The sequence below is a fragment of the Alexandromys fortis genome, unplaced genomic scaffold (genome assembly GCF_014885135.2).
Source record: "Alexandromys fortis isolate MF-2015 unplaced genomic scaffold, M_Fortis_MF-2015_v1.1 scaffold_84, whole genome shotgun sequence".
In the NCBI taxonomy this organism is placed as follows: domain Eukaryota; kingdom Metazoa; phylum Chordata; class Mammalia; order Rodentia; family Cricetidae; genus Alexandromys; species Alexandromys fortis.
In genome coordinates, this window is record NW_026068017.1 from 1,427,055 (window position 1) to 1,452,555 (window position 25,501).

The 25,501-nt window shown below is 49.6% G+C and overlaps 2 protein-coding genes across 5 annotated transcripts in view; one reads left to right on the forward strand and one right to left on the reverse strand.

Moving 5' to 3' along the window:
• The window catches only part of Slc13a5 (solute carrier family 13 member 5), a 24,068-nt gene extending 1,659 nt beyond the window's left edge, over nucleotides 1–22,409 (forward strand). The window contains exons 2-12 of the mRNA XM_050162857.1: nucleotides 3,394–3,522; nucleotides 3,777–3,913; nucleotides 5,020–5,207; nucleotides 6,207–6,375; nucleotides 7,514–7,636; nucleotides 12,293–12,514; nucleotides 13,377–13,477; nucleotides 14,544–14,662; nucleotides 16,808–16,969; nucleotides 19,447–19,584; nucleotides 21,031–22,409. Of these exons, the coding sequence (XP_050018814.1) occupies nucleotides 3,394–3,522; nucleotides 3,777–3,913; nucleotides 5,020–5,207; nucleotides 6,207–6,375; nucleotides 7,514–7,636; nucleotides 12,293–12,514; nucleotides 13,377–13,477; nucleotides 14,544–14,662; nucleotides 16,808–16,969; nucleotides 19,447–19,584; nucleotides 21,031–21,144 (1,602 nt within the window). The 3' untranslated portion in view covers nucleotides 21,145–22,409. The remainder of the gene's footprint in view (nucleotides 1–3,393; nucleotides 3,523–3,776; nucleotides 3,914–5,019; nucleotides 5,208–6,206; nucleotides 6,376–7,513; nucleotides 7,637–12,292; nucleotides 12,515–13,376; nucleotides 13,478–14,543; nucleotides 14,663–16,807; nucleotides 16,970–19,446; nucleotides 19,585–21,030) is intronic.
• Nucleotides 19,635–25,501, reverse strand: part of CUNH17orf100 (chromosome unknown C17orf100 homolog) — a 29,396-nt gene continuing 23,529 nt past the window's right edge. For 3 of the 4 annotated variants that reach the window (XM_050162871.1, XM_050162870.1, XM_050162866.1), the window contains one exon: nucleotides 19,635–21,024. The gene's annotated coding sequence lies outside the window, so the exon portion shown is untranslated. The remainder of the gene's footprint in view (nucleotides 21,025–25,501) is intronic. The other variant, XM_050162867.1, reaches the window with a different exon arrangement.

The following is a 25,501-nucleotide window of genomic DNA, read 5'->3' on the forward strand; positions in this document are numbered from 1 at the left end:
AGAGAGAGAGAGAGAGAGAGAGAGAGAGAGAGAGAGAGAGAGAGAGAGAGAGAGAGACACAGAGAGACAGAGAGAAACAGAGACACACACACACACAGAATATAAATAGTGGAATCAGGTTCCCATCTGCGGTGTATGTGTTATTGCCCTCGGAATGAAGACTGGAGGACTGAGAGATCACAGTGAAGTTTCTTCCAAAAGCTGTCTCCCCAGCACCTTCCCTCAAACTGGATTAGGTACCGAGAGCCCCGGCCCTGGCTTTCTGTTTTCACCCTCTGCGCCACTGTTTTGATCACCACCAAAGAGCACCCAGCCCCCAGTCACCATGTTACCTTCATTGTGCAAGAAAGCCCAGAGATACACAGCACTCACAGGAGCGAGAGAAAGTCAGCCAGACCCCACCCCAGGGCAGCCTGAGCACCATCGCCTCAACCCGATGATGACTCCCAGTGGCTCATGGCCCCTCTCCAGGGGATCCTCTTCTTTTTGCCTTGCTCCTTTCCGGGCCTCCTTTCTCATCCACTTTTCCTACCCTGTCTCCGAGTTCTCCTCTGCTTTTAATACTCATTAAAAAAAAAAAAAACAAAAACTGGTGACAAGTTTAATCACTTATTTTGTTAAACTTGTAAGAAACTCTTATTTTCACAAGTATAAAGTATCGCGTATAAAGTAAAATAAGGTATCCTGGTTGCCCTATTATTAATGTCTTGATGGACAGCTCTCCAAATACCAATCAATTGGTCTCTTGTCTTACATGCACGCATGCCCACACACACACGGAGGGGGGGGAGTTTGCCTACTTTATTACACACACACATACACACACACACACACACACACACGGGGGGGGGGGAGTTTTGCCTACTTCATTTTTATTACGCAATGTATAATGAGCAATATCAGGTCATTTTATTCAACACTGGACTACAGTTGTGGCTCAGATTATATCACATAATGATGTCATAGCCACATCACTTTGCCTCAGTTGACAATAACGGTGTCAATCACCTAAGGGCACAGGGATAAGAACACGCCCCTTGGTGACTGACATGTGAGTGCTGTCTGATGAACCCTCAGCCCTGGCTGATTCCACTGTGCATGGGGTGCTTCCTGAACCCCTCAGTGAGTGAAGGCTCTGTGCTGGGCGCTAGCTTTTAAACCCCAGTGCCTACCTCCATCTCAGCTTCTGTTGCCTTTCCAGACTAATTCCTCCCTAGAATTTGTGTTTATGTGTGTGTGTGCGCGTTTGTGTGTGCTTGTGTATTGGGAGGGCAGAGATCAACATCAGGCTTTGTCTCCTCACCTGCCATCTACTTAGCTTCCTGAGACCGGATCCTCAGAGGCCTGAATTTGGCCATATAGGCTAGGCTGGCCTGTCTGCACATTCTGTGTGCTGGTACGCGTGTGTGACGCAGCTGGGGTTTTGATTTGTTCTAGAAACCAAGTTCAGGTCGCCATGCTTGCATGGGAAGCACTTTCCCGTCTGAGCTCTCTCTCCTGCGTGGCCACCCTCCAACTTTTCCAACTTCTCTTTCCTACTCTGCATGCTTCTCTGACACTGTGAGAATCTAGATCAGGGTGTGCCGAGTGGGTTGATGGATTATTCAGGGACGAGACCTCTCCTTGATTTCCTGCTAGTGGGTGGAGACGAGGCCGTCAGCCCTGTGTTCCCTCCTCTTCGAGGGGCAGCGAAAACAGTCACAGGGCATCTACAGTCTGAATTCAGAGAAGAAAGGAGTTTCTGGGTGTCACACACTCTGTAATTTACAGATAAGGATGGGAAATGAGCTCAAAGAGGGACCAGGATTGGAAGAGGGGAGGAGACTTGTGAATGACATTGTTTAGAATTGCTATACCATGACAACACAGGCCGGCTTTCAGCATTATTACTTAAAACTTCTCTGCAACATACCTTTTTATTACCCATGCCCAGAAGGAACCTCCACTACCACCCATCCCTGGAGCACACCCCTGTGGCTTTCAACCAGCATCTATCCTATGAGGGAGCAAGGGAATGCCCCTCTTGGCTCTCTGACCATGGACTGATGAAAAAGGAGGAAAGAGATTTGTTACCCACAGGAGATGAATCCCTCCCCCATAAGCCCATAGCAACTCCGAAGCTCACATACCCTGTTCCAGAGGGGAGGGGAAACCATTGGACTGTGGGAGGTTTTAGGGGAGTACTAAATGATTTTTAGGGCAATCCTGTTAGTTTAAAGAAACAAAGAGTGGCCAGGGGTAAGTCCATTGGGTCCCACAGAACAGACAATGAAATAGTGCCTGAGATGGAGGGCAATGGGATGTGACAAGTGTCCCTAAGGTATGTTGACAGATTTGGCGGTTTTTGGCTTTTATGTGACTAGTGGCTTTTTGTAGTTATTGTTTAGTCTTGCTTTGTAGTTCCAGATGTCCTGCAGTTCCCTGTGTAAGCCAGACTGACCTCAGACTTAACAAATGGCCTTCTCCCTCAGCTTCTAGACGCGGGAATCACAGGCATGCCCCACCACGCCCTGCTGGGGCTTCATCTTCCTTACTGCCTTGTGAGTTAGTTAATGAAGACTCAGAGAAGGGATCGGAGACAGCTGCTTCTTATTGGCTGAGCCCAACGTTAAGCAGACGGACAGCTTCAGAGTAGAATCTCACCCAGAATCTATTGTCTTCTACCTTCTGTCAGTTCAAAATAATCATCATTGGGCTGGAGAGATGGCTCAGTGGTCAAGAGCATTGCCTGCTCTTCCAAAGGTCCTGAGTTCAATTCCCAGCAACCACATGGTGGCTCACAACCACCTGTAAACCTCTTCTGGCCTTCAGGCATACAGACAGAATATTGTATACATAATAAATAAATATTTAAAAAAAAATCATCATTTTGGGGCAGCTTTCGGATGACAGTCCCTGAAGTCCTTCAACGGTCTCTCCTGCCCACAGCAGGAAGTATAGAGATTATGGAGATAGCTTTTTGATCTCTATAGAGAATGCAACCACTGTCTGTTGGACAGAGGACAAGGTGATGCTAAATATCCCACTGTTTAGAGAACAGACCCCCACACTGAGGACTTGTCTCCCCCCCAAATGTCAGTGTGTGGGCCTGAAAAACCCTACTTCATTGGATAGAGAGGTGTCCTGGGCCCTTTATGGGGTGCAATCTTCCTCTGAAAACATTTGTTTGCTTTATTGTGGTGCTCGGACAACACAGCAGGAAAGAGGGGGGCAGGGACAGGTTAGATTTAGGGACAGCCTGACTCGCCCTGTATGTCCTGAGCCTTGGAGAGCCACGCTGCCCGGGGCCAAGGCTCCTCCACCACACAGGCATCCCGCCCCCCTCCCCCCTCTGCCCCTTATGAAGCTGGGATACAGAGTGGAGCCTTCCAGGCCTCAGAACTGTCTCTTCAGTTTGTCAGGTGTGCCTACGTCATCATCCTCATGGCTGTCTACTGGTGCACCGACGTCATCCCAGTGGCTGTTACCTCCCTCATGCCCGTCTTGCTCTTCCCCCTTTTGAAGGTACTGGACTCCAAGCAGGTGAGTAAGCTGAACAAGGACTGGCAGCTCGCGGTCCTCCCCTGTACCCACCCCCTTCTCTGAGCCCCTCTGAACTCCCAAGGCCTAGAGGTTCAGTGGTGGATCTCTCAAGGACAAGTGTGCAGACAAACCATCCCACGCTACCTTTAAAATCGCCATCTGCCTTGCTCGGCTGTCTAGGTGACTTGGGTAGCAGCTTTGGACTGAAGTAGTGTGTGACTAGGGATTACCCTGACGCCTCTGCCACCCTCCAGGTGTGTGTCCAGTACATGAAGGACACCAACATGCTGTTCGTGGGCAGCCTCATTGTGGCCTCGGCTGTGGAGCGCTGGAAACTTCACAAGAGAATTGCCCTGAGAATGCTGCTCTTTGTGGGGACCAAGCCCTCACGGTAAGTACACCTTCTTTCTCTGGCCACATGACTCTACAGGGGCCCCTGGAGAGTGGAGTGTGACAGAGTCGAACATTCAAGGGGAAGGGAGAGGCTTGGTCTCCGGGTTGGACAGAATGATTCTGCTTTAATCTTTGCAATTTTAGGAGAGGAGAGGCTCTATGTAAGACAGTGGGAATCTTCTAGATCTATGCGGAAAGCTACTCTAACTTCATGTGGGGCTGCTCTACCACACCCTGGGTCTTGCTAAGGCAAACTTCCCTGCTAAATGGGAGTTTGCTAGAACCGCAGCTGAGTTCAAGGCCTCCTTCTGACTCCACAGCCAGCAGTATATAGACATCAGCAATGTCTGTGAGAAGAGGGGAAGTCGGGAATCTATAGCTACTTTTCTCATGTCTGTGACCAAATTCCTAAAAGGAAGAACTTAAAGGAAGAAAGATGGACTTGAGCTTTTAGCTTTGGATGGTGACCAGTCTGTGGCTGGTCTTCTGTACCTGAGCAGAATATCATGGCGGCGGAAGTGTGTGGTAGCAGAAATTCCCCTACAACAGACAGGAAACAAGAGAGGGAGCCAGAAGCCAGAGGTCCTGGCAAGATACACCACCAGGACAAGCCCCAATAATCCTCCTCACCCTCAATTCTTCTGTTATCCACCATATGCCCTGCGGTGTTGTAGGGACACAATGGTATGGGAGGAACCGACCACTTTCTGATTGGACTTAAGGACTTCTCCAAATGATGAAACTCATGTCTGTACCACTGACTGGGCTCCGACCACACGGCTGGCTAGGTCATGGGCTCCACTTCTTACGTCTTACCACCTCCCAATGAGGCCAGCACATTATAAATCCATCGAGGGTTTACTCTGTTCATTACGCCTGAGCCCTCATGATCTCATGGTCTGTCCATTTGTAAGTGTTCTTGACTTTCCTTAACCCAGTCAAGCTGACAATGAAAGTTAGCTGTCATGAAGAAGAAGGAGGGAAGGGAAGAAGAAAGACAAGGGTGGGAAGAGAGCCGCTCAAACTGCCACAGCATGTTTGGACACCTGGTCTGGAGTTGGCAGGAAGGGTAGCTCCAGCTTCTTCTCTGCCCCTCCTCTGCAGGCTGATGCTGGGCTTTATGTCCGTCACGGCCTTCCTGTCCATGTGGATCAGCAACACTGCCACCACAGCCATGATGGTGCCCATTCTGGAGGCCATGCTGGAGCAAATGGTAGTCACAAATGTAGCTGTGGATACCTGCCAGGAGACGCTGGAGCTGTCTGACAAGGACAAGGCCGGCGAGTTTCCAGGTACGCACTGCCTTAGTTACTGCAACCGTGGCCTTTCCTATTGTTACCAGATGCTATGACTACCTCCCTCCTCTCAGTCTCCCTATGCCTTTCCTTTAACACGCGTCGAGGGAAGAAATAGGGAGATAGCTTGCTTATTAGTATTTGGGTTTTAGTTATCATATAAAAGGAAGATCCTTTACTCAAGCTTAGAACGCTGAATTATTTAACCAGAGATCCTAATTGGTACCACGATAAAAAGCATTGACTATCCATTTGATAATTCCTTCAGGAATCTTTGAGCACCTGATCAATGCTCCTCACCCTTCCTACTCTTATTTGCATTGGGGCTCTCTTCTTGCCTCTCCTTGAGCAGGTCACCCCTGGCTGCACTCCCACAGGTCTCGGTGTTTGCTTCCTACTAGACCCACAACTTAGAAGACGCAGGATAGGGTCTGCTTCACCCTCTGCCTAGTCCCTATTCTTCCCCAGAACTCTGCATGGGAGCAACTCAGGAACTGTGGCTACTGCCTGGTTTCTAGGGCCTGGGGGAGGTCCTGGCAACATGAGAGCGAACAGGCACACTCTGACCACTGATTCTTGTGGAGCTCAGTGGAATAACCTAAGTGGGCACACTCACCCGAGTCATCTGCTCAAGGAGAAGCCTTAGGCAGGCTGGGCAGCATGGCAGCTCAGAGAGGGAGGACTTTCACTAGGAGGAGAGGCATCGGAGGTAGACTGAGACACCCTTGGATGCAGGGAGTGGCTTGAACAGCACACAGGAAGGATCCAGGAAATAGAAATACATGCCTTAAGTTTCTGGGCTTGGCAAGTACATGAAGGTAATACCCAGGGAAGCCATGCGAAGGGAGTGTGGAAAGGCAGATGGGACCTGACTGTGATTTGGGGCTGGAGCTAAGGAATACATGTGCACCTGGCCATTAATAGCAGAATAAAGAGCTTCAGATGACTGGGTGACTCTCAAAACTGACTTGGCTAATAGCCCCATGTCCACCCTAGGAAACCAGGTGATATTTGAAGAACTCAGTGTGCAGAAGCAGGAGGATGAAGACACAAAGAACATGTACAAGGCTATGAACCTATGTGTGTGCTATGCAGCCAGCATCGGTGGTACGGCCACCTTGACCGGGACGGGACCCAACGTGGTGCTCCTGGGCCAGATGCAGGAGTGAGTCATGACTGTGCCTTCAGGAGACATCACCATGGGTTTCTGAGGCTGGAGGTGCTTACCTGGCTCCCTTTTCCTCCTGTCTTGGCCCTGGAGCCATCAGTCTAGTAGGGTAGGAAGATGAACCCATATAGTCTCTGTGTCCCCACATTCCTGCACCCACTAAGAGTCTTCCCAGGGAATGGACCTGACATCCCAGAGCTCACAGGCAAGGCTGCTTTCTGCCATGGGACAAATCCAACTTCTTTAAAATGACTCTGGGCTTCTGTCTCAGACAGGGCATGTGATCTGGACTCCGAGCTAACATCTTAGGAAATGGCAGCGAGTTGAATTCACAGAGAGCAGACAGCTCTAAAAGAGCCCCTCCCAGCTCACTTACATTGGCTGATCATGGCCAGGGTCCTGTGATCTTCAGGGTCTGCAGATGGCACAGAGAGTAGGGGCTTTGCAGTCTCCTTCACCATAGTTCCCCTCGAGACCTCGGGAGCACTACAAGAGTAGCTCAGAAGCGTCCATCTTTGACTGCAAAGGGACATAAGCTGTGAGGATCCCATGCGTGGGCTCTGTCCTGTGCAGGGTGGGCTTGGTAGATCATGGAGGGGAAAGAAGTCTGGGCTCCATCATAGGCTTTTCATGGTCTGCTGGGGGTGCCAGCTACAGGGATCTTCAGGCAGCTGGCAAATAAATGTGTTAATTGGAGTGTGTACAAATTATAATGGTAAGGAACAAAAAGGAGGAGCTCTGGACAGGGGCTGGAAGGGCAGCTGGCACTGGAACTGAGGTCTGAAGGAGAGAGTGGCAGCCAGGACAGCAGCCAGACTAACTCAAAACCTTGAGAATCAATAACTAGGGTGCGTGAGTAGCAAAGGTGTGCTTTCCCGGGGACTTGGGCTGTGCTTGCATGAGACATTCAGCAGGGTCTGTACCCACAGAAGTGTCCCTAGTCATTCATTCTTCAGTCTTATCTCCTGCTGAGTCCATGTTCTGGGGTCCCAGACAATGATGGACTCTGATGTCTGGACCCCAGGCTCACGTGGCCAGTGGTCAGACCCATCCATCTCTCGGGGTTCATCTGCCTGACCAGCTCCCCACAGCTCAGCATGGCCATGGAGGTACAGACCAGCGTTTCTCATTTCAGATTGTTTCCTGAAAGTAAAGACGCCATGAATTTTGCATCTTGGTTTGGATTTGCCTTACCCAACATGCTGGTGATGCTGGTGCTGGCCTGGCTATGGCTCCAGTGCTTTTACATGAGACCCAAGTAAGTGTGGGCTGCTCTCAGGCTAGCATTGAGGGTGCCAGACCCCTGTACCAAGCCCTCAGCCTTCAAAGTTCTCTCGCCAGGCACTGTTTCTCCAGCCTGACCTGCTGGCTTGCTCTCGCATCCTCATCAGGTCTGGAGGCTTGTTGGACCTCTGCGTGTGTTGTTCCTTCAGCCCAGAGGGACACTTCCTACCTTCTGCCTGCTCACCTCCCCAGCACTGAAAGCCAGCTCAAGGGCTGCCCCTTTACCAGCTTTCCCCCTCTTCTGTTCCTCCGAGCCACCACTGGGTGTATCACAGTGCTATGCTTTCACACCTGTCCTCGTGCTCCAGGGCCACCTCTTCCCTTGGCTGTGGACCAGGGCCCCTCTGACTCCTACATGTCTCCTGGCCCAGGGAGCAAGAACAGGTGTGCCACCTATGTAGATTAAGGTAATCGAAAGAGAAGGCTGTCTCCACATGCCCAGCCAACACAGCTGGGCACATCACCTTGGCCACAGGGGTCCAGGAGTCCTCTTTACACAGTCTGAGTCAGTCTGAGCTCAGACCTTCGCTGCATGCCTGTGGTGTTCTCAGCAATGTGCCAAGCCTGCAAAGTTTACGTTCCTATTCCCAGCACTGTCAAGTTCACCCAGAGTCACCTCTGATGCAGTCAGACTTTGGAGGGAAACGATGACATGAGACTGACAGAGAGCTATGCCTCCACCCCCGACACAGGGTTTCTCTGTGCAGCCCTGGCTGTCCGGGAGATCTGCCTGACTCTGCTTCCCCCTGTGCCTAGCTAAGTTGTTGTTTTAAAGGACATAAATTTACCAGTGGCACTAAGGTGACTATGTCACCCTGGGAGGGAAGAAAGTGAGGAGTTACCAAGGAGCTTTGACCCAGAAAAAGATAGGTATCTATGACTCCACAGAGGAGACTTGGTAGAAAGGACAAAAGGCCTAGGAACCTGTGACTTCATTGGGGAAATAGGGCATTTGAAAAAAAAAATCTATTTTCTTCTGAAAGAGGAACCATTTCCATGAAATTCAGAGCAATTGCATCATCACTTACTAGCATCGAGCAGGGTTCCCCTCCAACCAACCCCCCCCATGTCCAGACTCCCCTGCCTCCAAAGGGAAGCACTGACAGCAGCCCTCTCCGCTCAGCCCCTTGAATATGCACCCAGACTAAGTCCTGCTGCTATTCACTCATATCCATCCAGTGGGCTGATCCAGAGGGTCCCTTGAACCTGCTACAGGTTGACATCTGTGTTGCCTCGTGAAGCAAAGGAGTTAAAGTCACTATCAGGTGTAGTGGACAAGCCTGTAATCCAGGCCTTCAGGAGTCTGACATAGGAGAATCGTGAGTTCCAGACTAGCCTGGACTACATAGTTAGATCTTGTCTCAAAGATGAAAACACAGGGCCAGCAATGGCCCAGGGGGTCAGTGGATAAAGGCACTTGCTGTCAAGCCTGATGATCTGAGTTCCATTCCCCATACCCACATGGTGGGAGAGAACTGATCCTACAAGTTGTCCTCTGTCCTCCATACGTGTGCTGTAGCATGTGCACACGCACATACACACATGCGCACATACACACATGCGCACATACACACATGCGCACATACACACATGTGCACATACACACATACACATGCATACACACATGCGCACATACACACATACACATGCATACACACATGCGCACATACACACATACACATGCATACACACATGCGCACATACACACATACACATGCATACACACATGCACACACATGCACACATACACATGCACACACACATACACACATACACATGCACACACACAGATAAATGTAACAAACAGACAAAAATCCCAAGGGCCCAGAGTACTTGCATGGTACAAGGCTCTGGATTCCATCATCAGCACTGACAAAACAAAAGAAGGAAGGAAGGAGAAAGAAAGAGGAGGAAGAAAAGAGAAAGAGAGACACATAGCATGTCAGGCACTATTTTAAGTACTAAACATTTATGAAGGAATAATCTTCTCAGCAACCTGGGTAGTAAGTGCTAGTACAGTTATTGCCAATATACAGATACAACAACTGGGGAGGTTATACAACCCATGCCACGCTGTACAGCACGGAAGTGGTAGGCTTGAGACTGGAGTCCGGTAAGTCAACTCCAGAGGTCGTGCCAAGGGTTGCTCTCCTGGTGTTAGGACTACCTATGGCCGTTTAACCTAAAGCCAGAAGGTTAAGTATGTAGAGGGAGCTGGCTGGGCATCGAGACTCTCAGAGCACCACCAGTCTCCCAGCTAGCCACTAACAGGGACGCCAGGGCCCTGAAAGCTTAGGGACAACCCAGCTATGGTTCCATCCAGCTCTATACAGCTTCTGTTGCTCTCAAGGGGCATGAGAAGTCTGAACAGCACCTGTCATGAATATATCAGGACTTCTGGCTGCAGGCAGTAGAGAAGCAGGCCTTTCTTCTACCCCAGGCCTCCTTGACATGCCACTCTAACTCAGACACCAAGTGTGGCCTGGCTCACACGTAGCCTAGTTTTTATTCCAGACCCATAAGGCAGAGAACAAACAGCTCAGCAGAAATGGCAGTGGTCCGTTGTCTTAGGCCACACCCTGCCTGGTGATCTCCCCACACATCTGTGGCCTCCTGGACCAGGTCTGGTGAAGACAAGAATCAAGTTTCGCAGTCAAAGAAGGTGCCTCTACTGTCCCTTGTGTCTTGATCAAGCTTTAGGATTCTCGTCTGAAGATGGGTAGCTGTACTAAGTTCTTGGGAGAAAGCTTGTCTTGCTTGAGTTAAAGGGCAGTGACCGACCTTCACCCAGGACCACTAAGAGTGACGTGGCCTGTTACAGCTGGCTTCCACTCAAGCATCCCAGCCAGCCTCAGCAGAGAACGGGACAAGTGTCCCTTCTGAGAGCTCTTCCCTCTGGTGCCCACCCAGCGGGCACGGTGGACCCAGGCATCCTCTGGCTCTCTGTGGCTCTGGAGCATACCCAGTTCACTGTGATGCACCATAAGGAGGCCATTCTTCTGCACAAGGACACTGTGGTCCCTAACCCAACTCCAGGCTGTCCACAGGAGCCAGTGGCCACCAGAGGAAATGAGCCCAGAGGAAAAGGTGCCCAGTTAAACTGAACAAGCGTCAGGAGGTTTAGTGTCACCCCGGTGGGGGCCGGCATCAGAAGACGGAACACTCTGCATGGCCGCACAGTCTGTGAACCAGGAACGTTTCATCAGCACCAGCTAGGCCCAGGCTTCTCACTGCCTGTCCCATGCCAGGCCCACCCCTTATCCTGGAATATAGGAGTCCTCAGAACAACCCTGAAGTCTCTAGACGGCAAGTAGTGGCAGGTCCGTGCTTGGAAGAGCATAGACTCTGGGGCCAGTGATGGCAGAGAGGTCCCCACCCGTGACAGCAGAGCCATCCCCACCCTTGAGGGCCTTCTAAGGGAGGCCTTCCCCAGTTCGGCATGGAGGTTCCAGCTGCTTCTGCAGACACAGGGGTCTCACTGCTGCCTTAAGTCCTGATGACCTAGTGTCCTTAGGGGTCAGCCATGCCCCTGCTACTGACATTGCCCTCAAAGGTGGTTCACATCCAACATGGCTGTGGGCACCAAACGCTTTCCTTCAACCCAACCCTCCAGTGAATTTTGTGCTGGGCCCTGGAAGGGTTCTGGAGGGGAGAGCTCCCCAGGGACAATGCTCTTGGCTTTGCTCTACTGCTTTGAGACCAACAGAGGTGGGACATCTGTGGAACACACCCACTGAGAAGAACCTGGGGCTTGCCTTTTATTCTTTACTGGCCCCAGTTACCCGCTCCATGCAGGCCAATCGCCTTTCTCCAAAAATTCCCCTCCTTCCAGCCACTTCAAGCCAGCACCTCCCCAGGGGAGGCCGCGTAAGCCACTCTGGCAGGCCCATCTGCCAACAGAACACCCTGAAGGGACCATCCCAAAGTAGAGCCTAGGCTGACTTCCTTCCTGTCTCAGCCGTAGCTGCTGCCTACCATGGTCTCCTGAGTCCTTAATCCTACACCTTTACCTATACCCTGTCTGGTCTACACCCATCTGGCCAATTCTGTTAGGGCCCTCTCCTTTCTCTTACCTTCCGGAACTGTTCATGATGGGGGCAAGATCCCAGCACTGTGGAAGGCAGTTCCAGGCTGTGGTGGGAAGAGGAAAGCTTGGGGGTCGTGTGTGAATGCTGTGAGATCCTGCAGGCTATAGAGCTTCCCCTATCCCTCTCCCTGGGGACTCTGGAGCACAGTCAGTCTTCCCTCTGCTAACAGCACCATCAGCCCTGCTAAGGAACACGATTAACACTATCCCCCCACTCATCCTTGTAACCTCTCCTTTCCGTCTACTGCTGCCCCTCTGACCTGGCTGCGGTGGCGCTACACTCCCTTGGTGCCACCTCACCCCCAGCTTTGGAGGTGTTCCTGGGGTTGTGCTCTGGGTCTTCAGCCTCTACCTTCCAAGGGTCTCTCCCTGAGATGATCTGGGAGGATGGGGGAAGCAGATGAAAATCAGAGGAGGAAAGAGGGAGGGCTGGGCCCCTCAGGACCCAGCATTCTGCCGTGAGCTAGCGAGGCCAGACTCTAGCTCAGCTGCCCCTTAGTCATGCCATCTGCCCTGCTAGCCTCTCATCCTTACGTGGTCTAGACTTAAAGCATCTTGCATCTGCTGTGGGCTAAAGAAGAAGAGGAGCAACGAGAAGGTTGCCTGCAAGGTGCTGCAGGAGGAGTACAGGAAGCTGGGGCCCTTGTCCTACGCCGAATGCAATGTGCTCTTCTGTTTCGTTCTGCTCATCATCCTCTGGTTCTCCCGAGACCCTGGCTTCATGCCTGGCTGGCTGTCCATTGCCTGGGCCAGTGGAAAAACCAAGTAAGTCGTTGTAGAGGAAGGCCTTAGTTTAGGATCTGCTGTCTAAATGCCGCTGCTCTCAGTAACAGGCAGCAACAGGGGGGTGCACCTTGGGCCCTATGTTCTGGAGCTGGGCTTTAGAGGGACATCCTGTGGGCTTCGTTCTTCTTCTGTCAATCTTGATGGTGAAAGTTGCAGGTGCCTTTGTTTTTGTGCCTCTCGCATGTCCCTCAGAGGGCTGAACTAAAAATGCTTGGTTAGCAGGGTGGCCAGAGCCCTGGTATAGTTTATCGGGCTGGAGTAGGTCCCTTAGAGCCGTGGTTTCTGCCGTCTTACTTTCTTATCTTTCTTCAGAACCTCTCTAAGACGCAGCAAGGTTACTTGCAAACTTAGTGGGTGGAGCACATGTGGATTCTCCCTGGCTTTGGTGGACCGCATGTAAGAGAGGTTGAGGCATGACTATCCTGGCAAAGGCAGAAGATGCGAGCCGGGAGGTGGCTGCCTGCAGCTGGCTACTCCATCTCGGTTACTCGGCTTAGCCAAGGAGTCCGTGAACTCCAGTGAATCCAGAAGTCTAAACCTCCTGGTTAGGAAATGAGGAAGTTCACTTATGACGCAGTGTAGGCTGATGGGGGGGGGGGGACAGGGAATGAGACTCTGGGAGGTGGGTGATCACCCCAAGTTGGTAGTCAAGTTTTTCAGGGTGTTGGTTCTAGCCAGACTCAGTCTCCCACCCACTCCTAACCTTGCTTTTGGGGCCTCTGGTTTTCATACCTAACAGAGCCCATTTCCGCCTAAAGGAGCATTTAGACACAGAACTGTAGGTCGGGGCAAATTTGTCGTATGTCTGTCACTGAGTTCCTACGTGTGCTTCCCTACATAGTTATGTCACTGATGCCACAGTGGCCATCTTTGTGGCCATCTTGCTTTTCATTGTACCTTCACAGAAGCCCAAGTTCAACTTCAGCAGCCAGACTGAGGAAGGTAAGGCTTCTCTCATGACTTTACAGCCATCATAATTGGGGTCCTGAGAGCATAGAGAACCTATGGGATGGTCCCTGAGTCTAGTGGGCAGAGAATTCTGTCCTGCTGAACATGACTGATTATGTTACAAAGCCTAGGGAAATGGAGATCTTTAAGATCTGTAGATTTTCTTTTTGCATTTCAATACCTGAAATCTTATTTATATATCATAACAGGCACAGAAAGGGTTTCAAATTCTCCATAACGATGTTAATATTTTTCCTTCCTGTTTTTGTGATATGCATATATACTATAAAGTTGGCATCTAAGCACACACAGCTGGAACCCTGCCCCTTTGCTGTTTTGCTTTTTATTGGCTTGGAATTTCACTGGAAATGTTCCCACTATGCTATAGCTACCAAATTGACCTTCTTCAACACTTTATCACATAGAGGGACCCTGTAGCCACCCGCTGTGGAGTATTTTGGCATTTTTTTTCTTTAAAATTTTTAAGTTACTCCCCATCCCCGTGTGCGTGTGTGTGTGTGTGTGTGTGTGTGTGTGTGTGTGTGAGAGAGAGAGAGAGAGAGAGAGAGAGAGAGAGAGAGAGAGAGAGAGAGAGAGAGAGAGAGCGCCAATGTGCATGTGTGGAGGTCTCTTGGGAGTTGGTTCCGGCTTGGTGAGAAGTATCTTTATTCTCCCTAAGCCAACTCAACAACCCTGAACTTTTCATTGTAAGTTAAATATTCTGGAAATGGCTTTTTCTTTGAAGGTGTTTCTTGAGGCTAAATTCCTAGCAGTGCTACAGTCAAGGTAAAAGAATGGAGATGCCCTTAAATACTTAACAGTTTTTAATAATATATGACCAAATGGCTTTTCAAAAAGGTGGTTCTGACTTACCATGTCCTCAGCCAAGAATATAGCCAAATCCTCCCAGCAAGAGGTACAGCAATTGTGGCAAATTTTAGCTAACTGCAGGTATGCACTGGTACCCCATTATCTTTACTGGTCTATTTCTTCTGATTACATCTCTTGCTTTCTAATGCATGTGTGCACACATGTTCATGTATGTTCTTTTTCTTCACAGAAATGAAAACTCCATTCTACCCCCCACCACTGCTGGATTGGAAGTTCACCCAAGAGAAAGTGCCCTGGAACGTAGTGCTGCTCTTAGGGGGAGGATTCGCTATGGCAAAAGGATGTGAGGTATCTGTCCAGCTCTAGGTGGCCCTTGAACTCTACTGAGAGGTGGCCAACGCCACCATCCACCCCTCCCATCCCTGGGCTATCTGTCCCCACCACAGAGTTGCATATTCTTTAAGCATGGGACTCTGTGCTGTCACCATGAACAGTGTCCTGAAGGGGGAAGCAGAGAAGCAGGAGAAACTGAGGACGCGCTAGCCTTGATGAATCCTAGGAAAATCTCTCGAATTTTCCTGAGTGTTCTCACCATGTCCTTTGGGTCCTCCACTTGCTGAACTCCTTGTTGACATGGCTTCAGAATTTCAAAACCTCTCTCTAGCTAAGTACTTAGCAGCATAGGAGAAGATCAGCTTTTAAGGGAAAATGCAGTTTATCTCTAGAGCAGAAGGAGCTGAGCTAGCTTAGGGCTGCTATCATCCACCCATCCATCCATCCATCCATCCATCCACCCACCCACCCACCCGTCCGTCCGTCCGTCCATCTGTCCATCCATCCATCCACCCACCCACCCACCCATCCATCCATCCATCCATCCATCCACCCACCCATCCATCCATCCNCCACCCATCCATCCATCCATCCACCCACCCACCCATCCATCCACCCATCCATCCAATCCATCCATCCATCCCATCCTCTCTCTCTCTTCCTCCCTCCTTTTCTTCTCCTTTCTCTCCATTCCTCTCCTTCTATTCATCCCATCGCACTCATTCACTCTTCCTTTCTTCTTTCCTTCCTCCTTATTTTCTTCTTAATTCTTCCTTCCTTCCTTCCTTCGTATCCATGTATACATCCACTCAACATATCCAGCCATCTTCCCATCCATCCAGAAACATAATGTAACAGATAGACTTGGTCTGTATTGCGGTTTGCTTAGCATCTAGGACAAATCCTGGTGCACAGTGAATACATGCATGCCATTTCTTTAGTGCTGGGGATATCCACAGCCTGGTATATAGATTATATATTTATATAAGTTAATACATGTTTCAGATGAACAAATCCACCAGTCTAGTTACTTCTCTCTCCACCATTCCTCCACTCACTAATTTGTTTCTCCATCAGGCATTTTCTCTCACCTATCAAAATTTCCTAGTATGTTCCTAGTGATAGAACGGGCACAGAAGTTATGGAGGACATTGAGACATAGTATCTGTTTTTGAAGACTTCAAGGCCTAGAGACTTAGGTGCATCTACAAGAGCATTTTGGGAAGGAAGTGACATAAGAGGAAAGAGGGACCTGGTTGCGGCACTGAGGTTGGAGAGGCCAGCAGAAGCCTGCATTCTAAGGCTCTGGTTTCAGGAGAGCAGGCAAAGGAAAACAGCCAGGAATGAGTTGACTCAGATGTACACTTGAGAGCAGCCATCCTGAGTGTGGGGTGGCGATCTGAAGCCAACAGGACTAGAGAAGAACCAGTGGGCTCTCGGTCTTTATCTCACACCTCCTCTGAACTTGGCCGCTTTATCCTTGACCCTTGCCACCATGTCATCTCCAGCATACTTCTTTCTTCTGCCTTCCTTCTTCCGTTGTTCCTCCTCAGCCTCCTCTGCTGGCGCTTCTTCAGTTCTCCCATACCTGTGATCATTTCGAAGGCTCCGCCCTTGGCCTCTCATCTGGCTTCTTGATCTTGTCATCCCATCCAAGAGTGCCAAGGCTAAATCCTCAGTGGCCCAGATCATTCTTCCAAGCCTAGAGCATGTGGAAGACTGAGGGGAGAAGTTGGGTGTGAGCCATCTAGGGTGACTTGTGGCTGAGTACCAGGAATCAGCAGGTCATGAACCCTTCACTATGACTCCCAGCAGCAGTGGCAAATGGATCCATTCACTAGCTAGGGATCCCAGAAGAAGAAGCTGATTCAGGACCGAAGAAGAGGAACCTAGATTGGGCCCTGTTGAGCCTGATGTGCTCACAGGACATTTGGACAGGAATTTTCAGATAACATCTGATGTTTGAATCTAGTTAATAGATCAGCTGAGCCACAAGCAAACCTGTAGGAACCAAAAGGTTGGGGAGGATGAAAATTATAGGGATGTATCAGATTACTTATGTGCACATGGGAGAATTGGACATGGGGTGAACTGAGCTCCCTGGACCCCGAGGTATTGTAAGCCAGGAGCCCCGAAATGATAACACTCTGTGTTTCCCAGGTCTCTGGGCTCTCCGAGTGGATGGCAAGGCAGATGGAGCCCTTGAGCTCAGTGAGACCTGCCGCCATTACCTTCGTCTTGTCCTGTCTCGTGGCTACGATAACAGAGTGCACAAGTAATGTGGCTACCACTATGCTGTTCCTGCCTATCTTTGCCTCCATGGTAAGTAACTCTGCCTGAGAAGGGCAGAACATTCCATGGGAAGTTGTGAACCCAGGACCATTTCCCGAGTCTCTAGCGAAGCAGGAAAATTAGGATCCGAAGCCACACCAGCCTTGAAGACCCAGATGTGGTCCTGGCTCTGCTGTGGTCTTGTGCACACTTAGTGACCCTGGTCCTGAAGACCTCTCTCACTGCATTGTCTCCCCCCCCCTCTTTTAAAATTCTTTACCACTGCCCAAGGACGAGACACTCAAACTTCATTGTATCAGTGAGCCAGATGGTTTGGGAGAGGGAGGAAAGATGGTTGTAGGTCCAAGGTGACTTAGTGAGACCCTGTCTCAAAAATTAACCAAAAATAAATAAATAAAAACCCTAAAAACAAAAGCCAAACTAGGGATATAGTTGAAGTGGTAAAGCACTTGTCTGGTGTGTGCAAGGTCCTGGATGCAATCTCCAGTTACACACACACACACACACACACACACACACACACACCTACCCCATCACCACCACCAACAACACAACTACTATATTAATCTAACTACCTGAGTTACTTTTCAGGATGATGAGAAGAGGGCAGATATCCCTGACTAAGACCACAGAAAGAAGCCCAGGGGCTGTGGGACTCGAGAGTGGGAGGATTGGATAGGGCTTTCTGCCAAGAGGAGGAGAGGGCATGCCTGAAGACTTCCCAGGAAGAGAGGGGTCGCTGGGATCTGAGGCAGAGAATGGAGGTGATAGAGGAAGGGAGGATGGAGGTTGAATCCAGTATTTACAGGAAAGTTCAGCTGTGGGCTGGGAACTGAGGAGGAAGCAAAGCCTATAGGGAAATGGGCTGTCGTGTTTTTACATTCCCTCTGTCAGTCATTAAAAGTTGTACTGACCTCAGCGAGTTCAGGAAAAGCCAGAAGACCTGAGCCCTGTTCTAAAGGTGTGCTGACAGTCCCCTAACCATACATGAACCACAGAGAACCCGAGCAAGGGAGCCATCAAAGCCCACCCTGGAGAGTAACAGGGAAAGAATGTGGTTAGTCCGAGCTCAGAGACAGATTCCCAGAAGATCTGAGTCCAGTGACAAAGTTGGCCAATTTTCATCCAAGCAGCCTGGGAAATCCAGTTCCAAAAACCAAATCTGAATGTTTTTTTCCTTTGATTCATGGGGAAGAGAGAAGTGTTTAAAGTAGCAAGGGAACTGTCTCCTTCCCTAAGCAGGCTGCCCAGGTGAGGGTGAAGGAAATGGAGAAGGGAGAGGTAGGGAAAGAGGAGGAAAAAGAAGACAAGGAAAGACAAGAGGACTGGAGAGGAGAAGGGGAGGAGGAAGAAGACAGGTTAAGGAGGACAGGGAGGAAAGAGCAGAAATGGCAGAAGGAGGGTCTTTTGGTGCTGGGCACGCAATGGGGATGCTCCTCTCTTCCACAAATGCTCTGACTTTATCGTCTCCTGTGAACCCTGTGAGCACAAACAGCCCCAGCTAGGCAAATGCAGGCTTTGACCTAAGGAGGTAGCTGGGGCTTTTGAAAATAAGCCCTTTCTATTGGACTGGAAAGATAGATCAGTGGTTAAGCGCATTGATTATTCTTATTATTATAGGACCTAAGTTCAGTTCCCAGCACCCACATGGAGGCTTACAACCATCTGTAACTCCAGTCCCTGGGGATCTGACGCCCTCTTCTGGCATCCTCAGGCACTACTTGCACATCTCACACATACACATACGTTCAGACACACTCATCTACATAAAGTAAAAAAAAATCTCAAAAAAGGAAGAGGCTCACCATTAAGGTCTTTCATGCTCTTGCCTGGACATCCACAGTGAAAGCGGTGAGCATTCGGATGTTTGTACACAGTTTGTACACACTGTTTGTACACACCATCCTGCTTTTGCCGGCCATGGAGACAGCTGCCTGTGTTTTGATGTTAAATCATTACAGTGAGATTTCTGTAGGTATGTTTATACATGGCAATATACATGATAAAGAGTCCCTCTGATAGCTGTTAAAATTACGTTATTTATTTATTCAGTAAATATACGATGAAGGCCAACTCTGTGCTCATAGACGTAGTAGAATTTTAAAATGTAAAATGAAAGAGGTGGGTACCAGGTTCCCAGTACAGAGCAATCCCACGGAAACACTTGTAGGTTACAAGGCAAGCAGATGGTTCACGGGACATTTTAAGGTTCAGTGTAGTCTAGAGGTCCAGTATGGCCTCTGGCTCACAGCAAGTGCTCCCCCCACCGTAAAACCAATGCACTAAATTGAGGGGCACTGGGAAGGCCTTTAAGGGAGGTAGTCTCTGAGCTCAGCCTTTTGTGGCCAGGAGTTATCATGTAGAGAAGTACAAAGTTCATCGGGACTAGCCAGACACAGTTGTGAAGGTTGGAACGTAAGCCAGGCCTCAGGGAATGCTTCTGAAGTATGTCCGGGGGGCTTGTGCGTGTTCTGTGCCGTGAGTTGCCGGGTTGTGTGTCTCTCCAGGCTCAGTCCATCGGCATCCATCCGCTCTACGTCATGATTCCCTGTACCATGAGTGCGTCTCTTGCCTTCATGTTGCCTGTGGCCACCCCGCCTAATGCCATCGTGTTTTCCTATGGACACCTCAAAATTGTTGACATGGTAACAGCCCCTTTTATTTGCTCCTGTTGGATGTTATTGGTATAAGGGATGTCCTGCTTATGAATGCTGCATGAGTTTCAAGAGGATGACATATGGGGCTGGGGAGATGGCTCAGTTAGTAAAATGCTTGCTGTGTGAGCACGAAGACCCGAGTCTGGATCCTCAGCACTCACACAAAAAGCCAGGCATGGTTAGTGCTTGTCTGTAATCCCAGGACTCAGGCGGTGAAAAAAGAAGGATCTCGGAGGCTCCTTGGCCAGCCAGTATAGCCAAATCAGTGAAATTCAGCTTCATGATGCAAAGGGTTGGAGAGATGGCTTAGTGGTTAAGAGCACTCACTGTTCTTACAGAGGACCCAGGTCCAGTTCCCAATGCCCACATAGTGGCTTATAGCCACCAGGCATGCACATTGCACACATGCACACATGCACACATGCAGGTAAAACACTCAGACACATAAAATAAATCTCAAAAACATTCAAAGGTGGAGAACTATAGAGGCAACACTCAACACCAGCTTCTGGTCCCCATACATGCAAGCATGAGCGAGTACACCTGCACACACACAAGGAAAGGATAACAGAAGGATCTCATGTGATCTAAGAATGCCACAGAACACCTAGACTTATATTTGGCATTTTCATTTATGGTGTAGCCTTTCTTATTTATTGAAATGATATGCTATTTCTTATCAGTTCTGTCCCATGGAAGGTGCTATCTGGAGAAACTTGTGGGTCCCAGGGAAAGCCTGGATGAACACTTGGAAGGGATGGAGTGGGTCCTCACATGACAGCAGAATTCACAAGCAGCAAGAACCCTACAGACATCCAGGAGGGGGGGTTGGTAGTCAGAGAGGCTTGTGGGGTGTCTGGAGATGGGATGTATGATGGGGAGCCCATTTGCTGAGGAGTCAATGATGCCTTGGAAGCAAACACGGTTAGAGGCAGAGCATTTCGAGCCAGGTTTGGCTTTCTCACCTCTGATGGGGGAAGAGTTACTCTGTGGCTCTGGACTGGGTAAGAGTGAATAATAGGTGAGCTGGGGAGTCAGACTGGTCCTTACCTGGAGCATTCCAGGTTTCCTCCTGAGCTTTCTTTAAGCACATGAATCTCAGAAACCACAAGCTGCAAATCTGATTCTGAGTCCCAGCATAAAGTCTGCGCTAGGGCTTTGGGGTGATGACTCATGATAGTTAGGAACGCATGCAACCTGGGTGGCAGAAGGAGCTGGAGGGTCACAAGGAGTGGCGGATGTCTCACGTCATGTCTCTGAAGTCACTTCCCAACGCCATGTAGGGAACCCACCTGAGCTGACTCCTTTCCAGGGATTCCTTCAGCACCAATGACGCTTGGATTGCATTGTCTGGGAATGAGAGGGGCCCAGAATGCAGGAACACGGGGTCCAGACAAGACCTGAGTTGCCGACTGATCCTGTTTTATTCTGTAGGTAAAAACAGGATTTATAATGAACTGCATTGGAATCGCGAGTGTGTTCCTGTCAGTCAACACCTGGGGACGAACCATATTCAACTTGGATGATTTCCCTGACTGGGCTAATTAGACAAGAATTAACACTTAGGAAGAGCCATAGGAACACAAGTATCGACCCCCCACCCTTTTGAGGACTATGGACCTTCCGGCACACCTTGCACAGAACTCTGGTGCTCAGACCCGCGTGTGATCCCATGATGCCAACACCCCAAGAAGATCTAGCCAACTAGCCACCTCTTTCTCTAGGCTCAGATTCAGAGACGGCAGCAGGGGACAGAAAGATAGGCTCAGAAGAGAAGTGAGGCCCTTTGGGAGGTCATGGGGGCCATCTTTCCTAGGACCCTGCTATCTCCTCTGGGACAGGCAGGAAACAGGGACCAGGACTCAAGATCTTGCACCATGTGACTTTGAAAGACTGCTGGTCCCATGCTGGGCTCTGGTTCTCACGGGTTTGTCCCCATGGTGTCCACATGGGGCTCAGATCAGGAGGATGAGAGCTAAGCCCCTGTGCCCCTTCAGGATGCCCCGGATCATCTCTGTCACTCTGAGGGGACTTCCTATCTACAGCAGAACTCTGATCTTAAACAGCTTCTCACTGCCAGAGTGAGAGTTGGAGTCAAAGCCTCCTGAAGACTTGGACCCTACGTGGAGCCATCACCAAAGGCTGAGCAGCCTGAGGTGCTAACATCACAACATTCCTGCTCACCCTTGGCTGACCTGTCTTATTACTTGTCTTGTTTCATATTAATTAACAATTCAAACCCATTTCCCAGCTCCCCACTGAGTCTCCTTCAACCCCTAGATCCCTTTATTGTCTTGGCCAGAAACTGCTCAGCCCCTCTGGCCCAGGCTCCTGAGAAAACCCCTGTTTTTCCAGGGAACTCGGTTTGATTCCTCTGGGAATGCTATTCCTGACAGCCCAGTACAGCTGGGATAACACTCTGAGAATGGACAACAGTGTCTCTTTGGGGGTTGGTGTCAAAGTGGGCTCCCTAAGCCTCCCCTTGGCTAGACCCAGAGCAGATTCAACAACTCATCTCCAAGTTCTGGGCCACTACAGTTAGTCTGTTCTGCTGGAGTCTGCGCTTCTCTGGGAAGGCCTTTCCCTTGCTGGCTGTACATTGTGGCCAGGACTGGTGGCAACAGTGTGGCTTCGGCTGAGAGATGCTTGTTGGTTCCAGACCCTACCAGAGTAAATCAGCTGACCTGGCAGTATGGGAAATTACTCCAGGGTGTCCATGGGAACCCATAGGACCCCTCACACGAAAGGGAGACAGGAGAGGAAGTTCTCTCTTGTCCCTCAGTGACACTCTCTCCCCTGCTGAAAAGAAACACTGGTGGGCAGATAAGGTCCATGGATGCCATCTTTTCTGGGCAGAAGATAGTATGGGGAACCGAGGAAACCCCATCAGAAACCAAGTATGTGCCTGGTTCCGTGAGAGGGAGAACTCCTGACTGCACTGTTGAAGGCTTACTCTGGTCAAACACTCTGCCTGCTGTGGAAAGTTCCAGCGTGCTGACTGGTCTGTGATTTTGTGCCGTGTGGAGGAGACAGAGGGAGGTGGATGAATAAACAGTTACTCTCTGTCCACCTCCTGGGTGCCTGCCCTTCCTGGACCTGGTGAATCTACCAGTTATCATCTTCCACATTTGTGGTTACCCGGGGAGACAGCCGGTGTTAGGATCCTCACTTGTCCTAGAAGAAAAAAACAAGGCTTACAGTAGCCAAGGGACAAGTTCTATGTCCAGCTGGTGGCACTTCTAGTTCCAACAAAGAGAGGCCTCTCATTCTAAACCCTTTTCTCCTTCCTCTAGCCATGAAGGACCTGGCCTTAATGGGTTTATAGGGAAAGGTAGGTGCCTGGAAGCCAGCCTACATTAAGGTCCTGATTACCCAGGAAAGATCTCTAACCATGAGGCCTTCCAGTTGCCCCCTCTGAGATGGGCTCAGGATAGTCCTGAAGCAGACAGAACTGGTCCTTTCCCTAACACTCCCAGAGGAGACTGTGATAGAATAGTGATGATCATGTCACATTGACGGCCCCTCCTTACCAACTTGCTGATCTCCACAGCCTTTTTGTGACTGGCATCCACCACTGTGGCTGGGTGTAGAGCCAGCACTGTGACTGAGCCAGAGCAGGTCACCACGAGTATGACCAATAAATCAGGGATTGATGTGTATAGAATGGGCACGTGTTTGATGCAGTGGGAAAGGTCAGGGCAGAAGAGCATCCCAAGAGGGCACCAAAAGATAAGTAGCACGTCCAGTGGGGAGGAAAGGGTTTGGTAGGGTCAGTGGGGGACTCTAGTACTAAATACCATCTGGAGAGCAGGACCCATAGGGGAAGGGATGACCTAAGGCTGTCGCTGAGTGACATCTCTTACAGCTGTGTGGAGGTAAGCCAGTATGTATGGCTTGCATTCATGTGGAATGCTTTGGCCTGTAAATAACCGAAACTGCAGTGGACCGCACGTTGGCTGTAGGACACTTGGGTGTTTACTTAATGGAAGTGCAAAGGTAAGATCAGCCCAAGGATCACTTACACGGCCAAAGGCTTGGACTCCATAGTTCACTCTGTCATCCTTAGGGAGATACTTTTGTCCTCTTGCTGGAACCTTGGGTCACATCTAATTCTTTTGTGTTCCTTCTAGGAATGAAGAAAGGGTGCAGGAGTGGTGGGGTGGGGGTTCTGATGATGCCAAAGCACTTCTTTCTCTTTTGTTAGGGAAAACACAGCCTCTCTCAGAGGTGCTCTGGAGACTCCCCTTTCTACTTCATTGGGTAGAACCAGGTCACATTTCCTTTAGCCAGCCACTGGCAGAGAACATGGCTTTCAATTACAATACCATCAACTGGGTTTCCTGTGTTTCCTGATCAAGGGATTCCATTCACTAAACAAATGAAAATCTCAATTGTAGCAGGAGAGAAGGCATGGTAGGAGGAGCTGTTGGGTAAGCAACACTATTTGGTGTCATCTCTCTAGGCCACTTGGTGGCTCCATCTCCACAGAATGCAGCAGGAAAATGTCAGCAGATAGCAAAAGATTCTAGTTGGGGATCCTCGTCTTAAGTGAGCACCCCTTTCCTTCTGCCATCGATAACTCCTCCCAGCATCCCTCTTCAGTCCCTGCGCATCCACCGGGAGCCAGCTTGTGACTTTGGGCTTCCATCTGAGGTCTAGCCAGTTGCAGAAGGTCGTCTTTGGTCACCACCTCTATTTGCCTTCAACATTTTGTCTCCAGTCCCCTCTTCTTAATATGCGAACCAGATATTTGGGGTCACAATTAGCTGAACACAAAATTCTGACAATAATTGTCTTCTGAATGTCTTTACCAGGCACTTAGGAGTTCAAAAAGATCTTTCATTCCAAAGACCAAGGCCCAGGGGCTCCTTACTCAAATAAGATGTCTCCAATGGCAGATTTTGTGTCTCCTTCCCTACTCCCTCTGAATTCAGTTTCTCTGGGGCAGCTCCCTGGGTCAGATGAAGTCATTTCCCCCAAAACCTCTTGCTAGCAATAGAGAGGCATTGGCTTCAGACTCCAGGTAGGAATCAACTCACTTAAGAGTCACCCCTGAAATGGATAAAGATAATATAAGAACATGGGTATATTCTTATTTATAGAAAATAAAAGCCAGCTACTGGATTGTCTGGTGAGAAACTACATCTGGCTGTCCCATCCCAGAGCAAGGTCTCTTCTTCCCAGTGGCCTCTTTCCAGTCCTACAGCATCTTAAAAGTCTTGTCTCTTGGCCTCTGGGGAGGTTTCATCCTCTTCACATTCAAAATCCTTTCACTCAGATGAATCTCCCCACATCACAGGAGGGACCAGAAGTGTGTCATGTCAGTCTGAAATCTCTGCGACCAGATTTTCAGTTAATTTCCATTGGTGTCTGGGGCCAGCAGAATCCAGGTGCTTAGGAGCCCGAAGGAATCAGGATCTGCCTGTCCAAATGCCACTTCCAACTTGGCACCTCAGGCTGCCCACTCCTTCCTGACCTATCCAGGGTAGAGAGAGGTTGGAATTCAACCTTAGAACACCCTGTTGTCAAGACCTTAATCAGACTTCATAGCAACAAAGAATTAATATGAGCAAGCTAAGAAATTATAATGGTACAAAGAGCTATCTTAATGTGGCTCCCACGTCAGACCCGAGTCCCCCACATTCCCTCCCCAAAGGTAACTTGCTCACAGAACCTTCTAGAAGTCTTGCATATACACAAGATTATGTTTTTTTTTAAAGTCTCTTTAGAGCAGATAGAAGCCTATAGTATGTGTATTCTGTCTTGTTCCTTCCCTTCCACCCCACATGAAATTGTTTGGAGGTTATTCTATTTCAAGGCATATTAAACTTGCCTAGCAATTTTTTTCATTCAATAGTTCAGTTTGAATTTGAATTAAGATAAAAATCAAAGAGATGACTCAGTG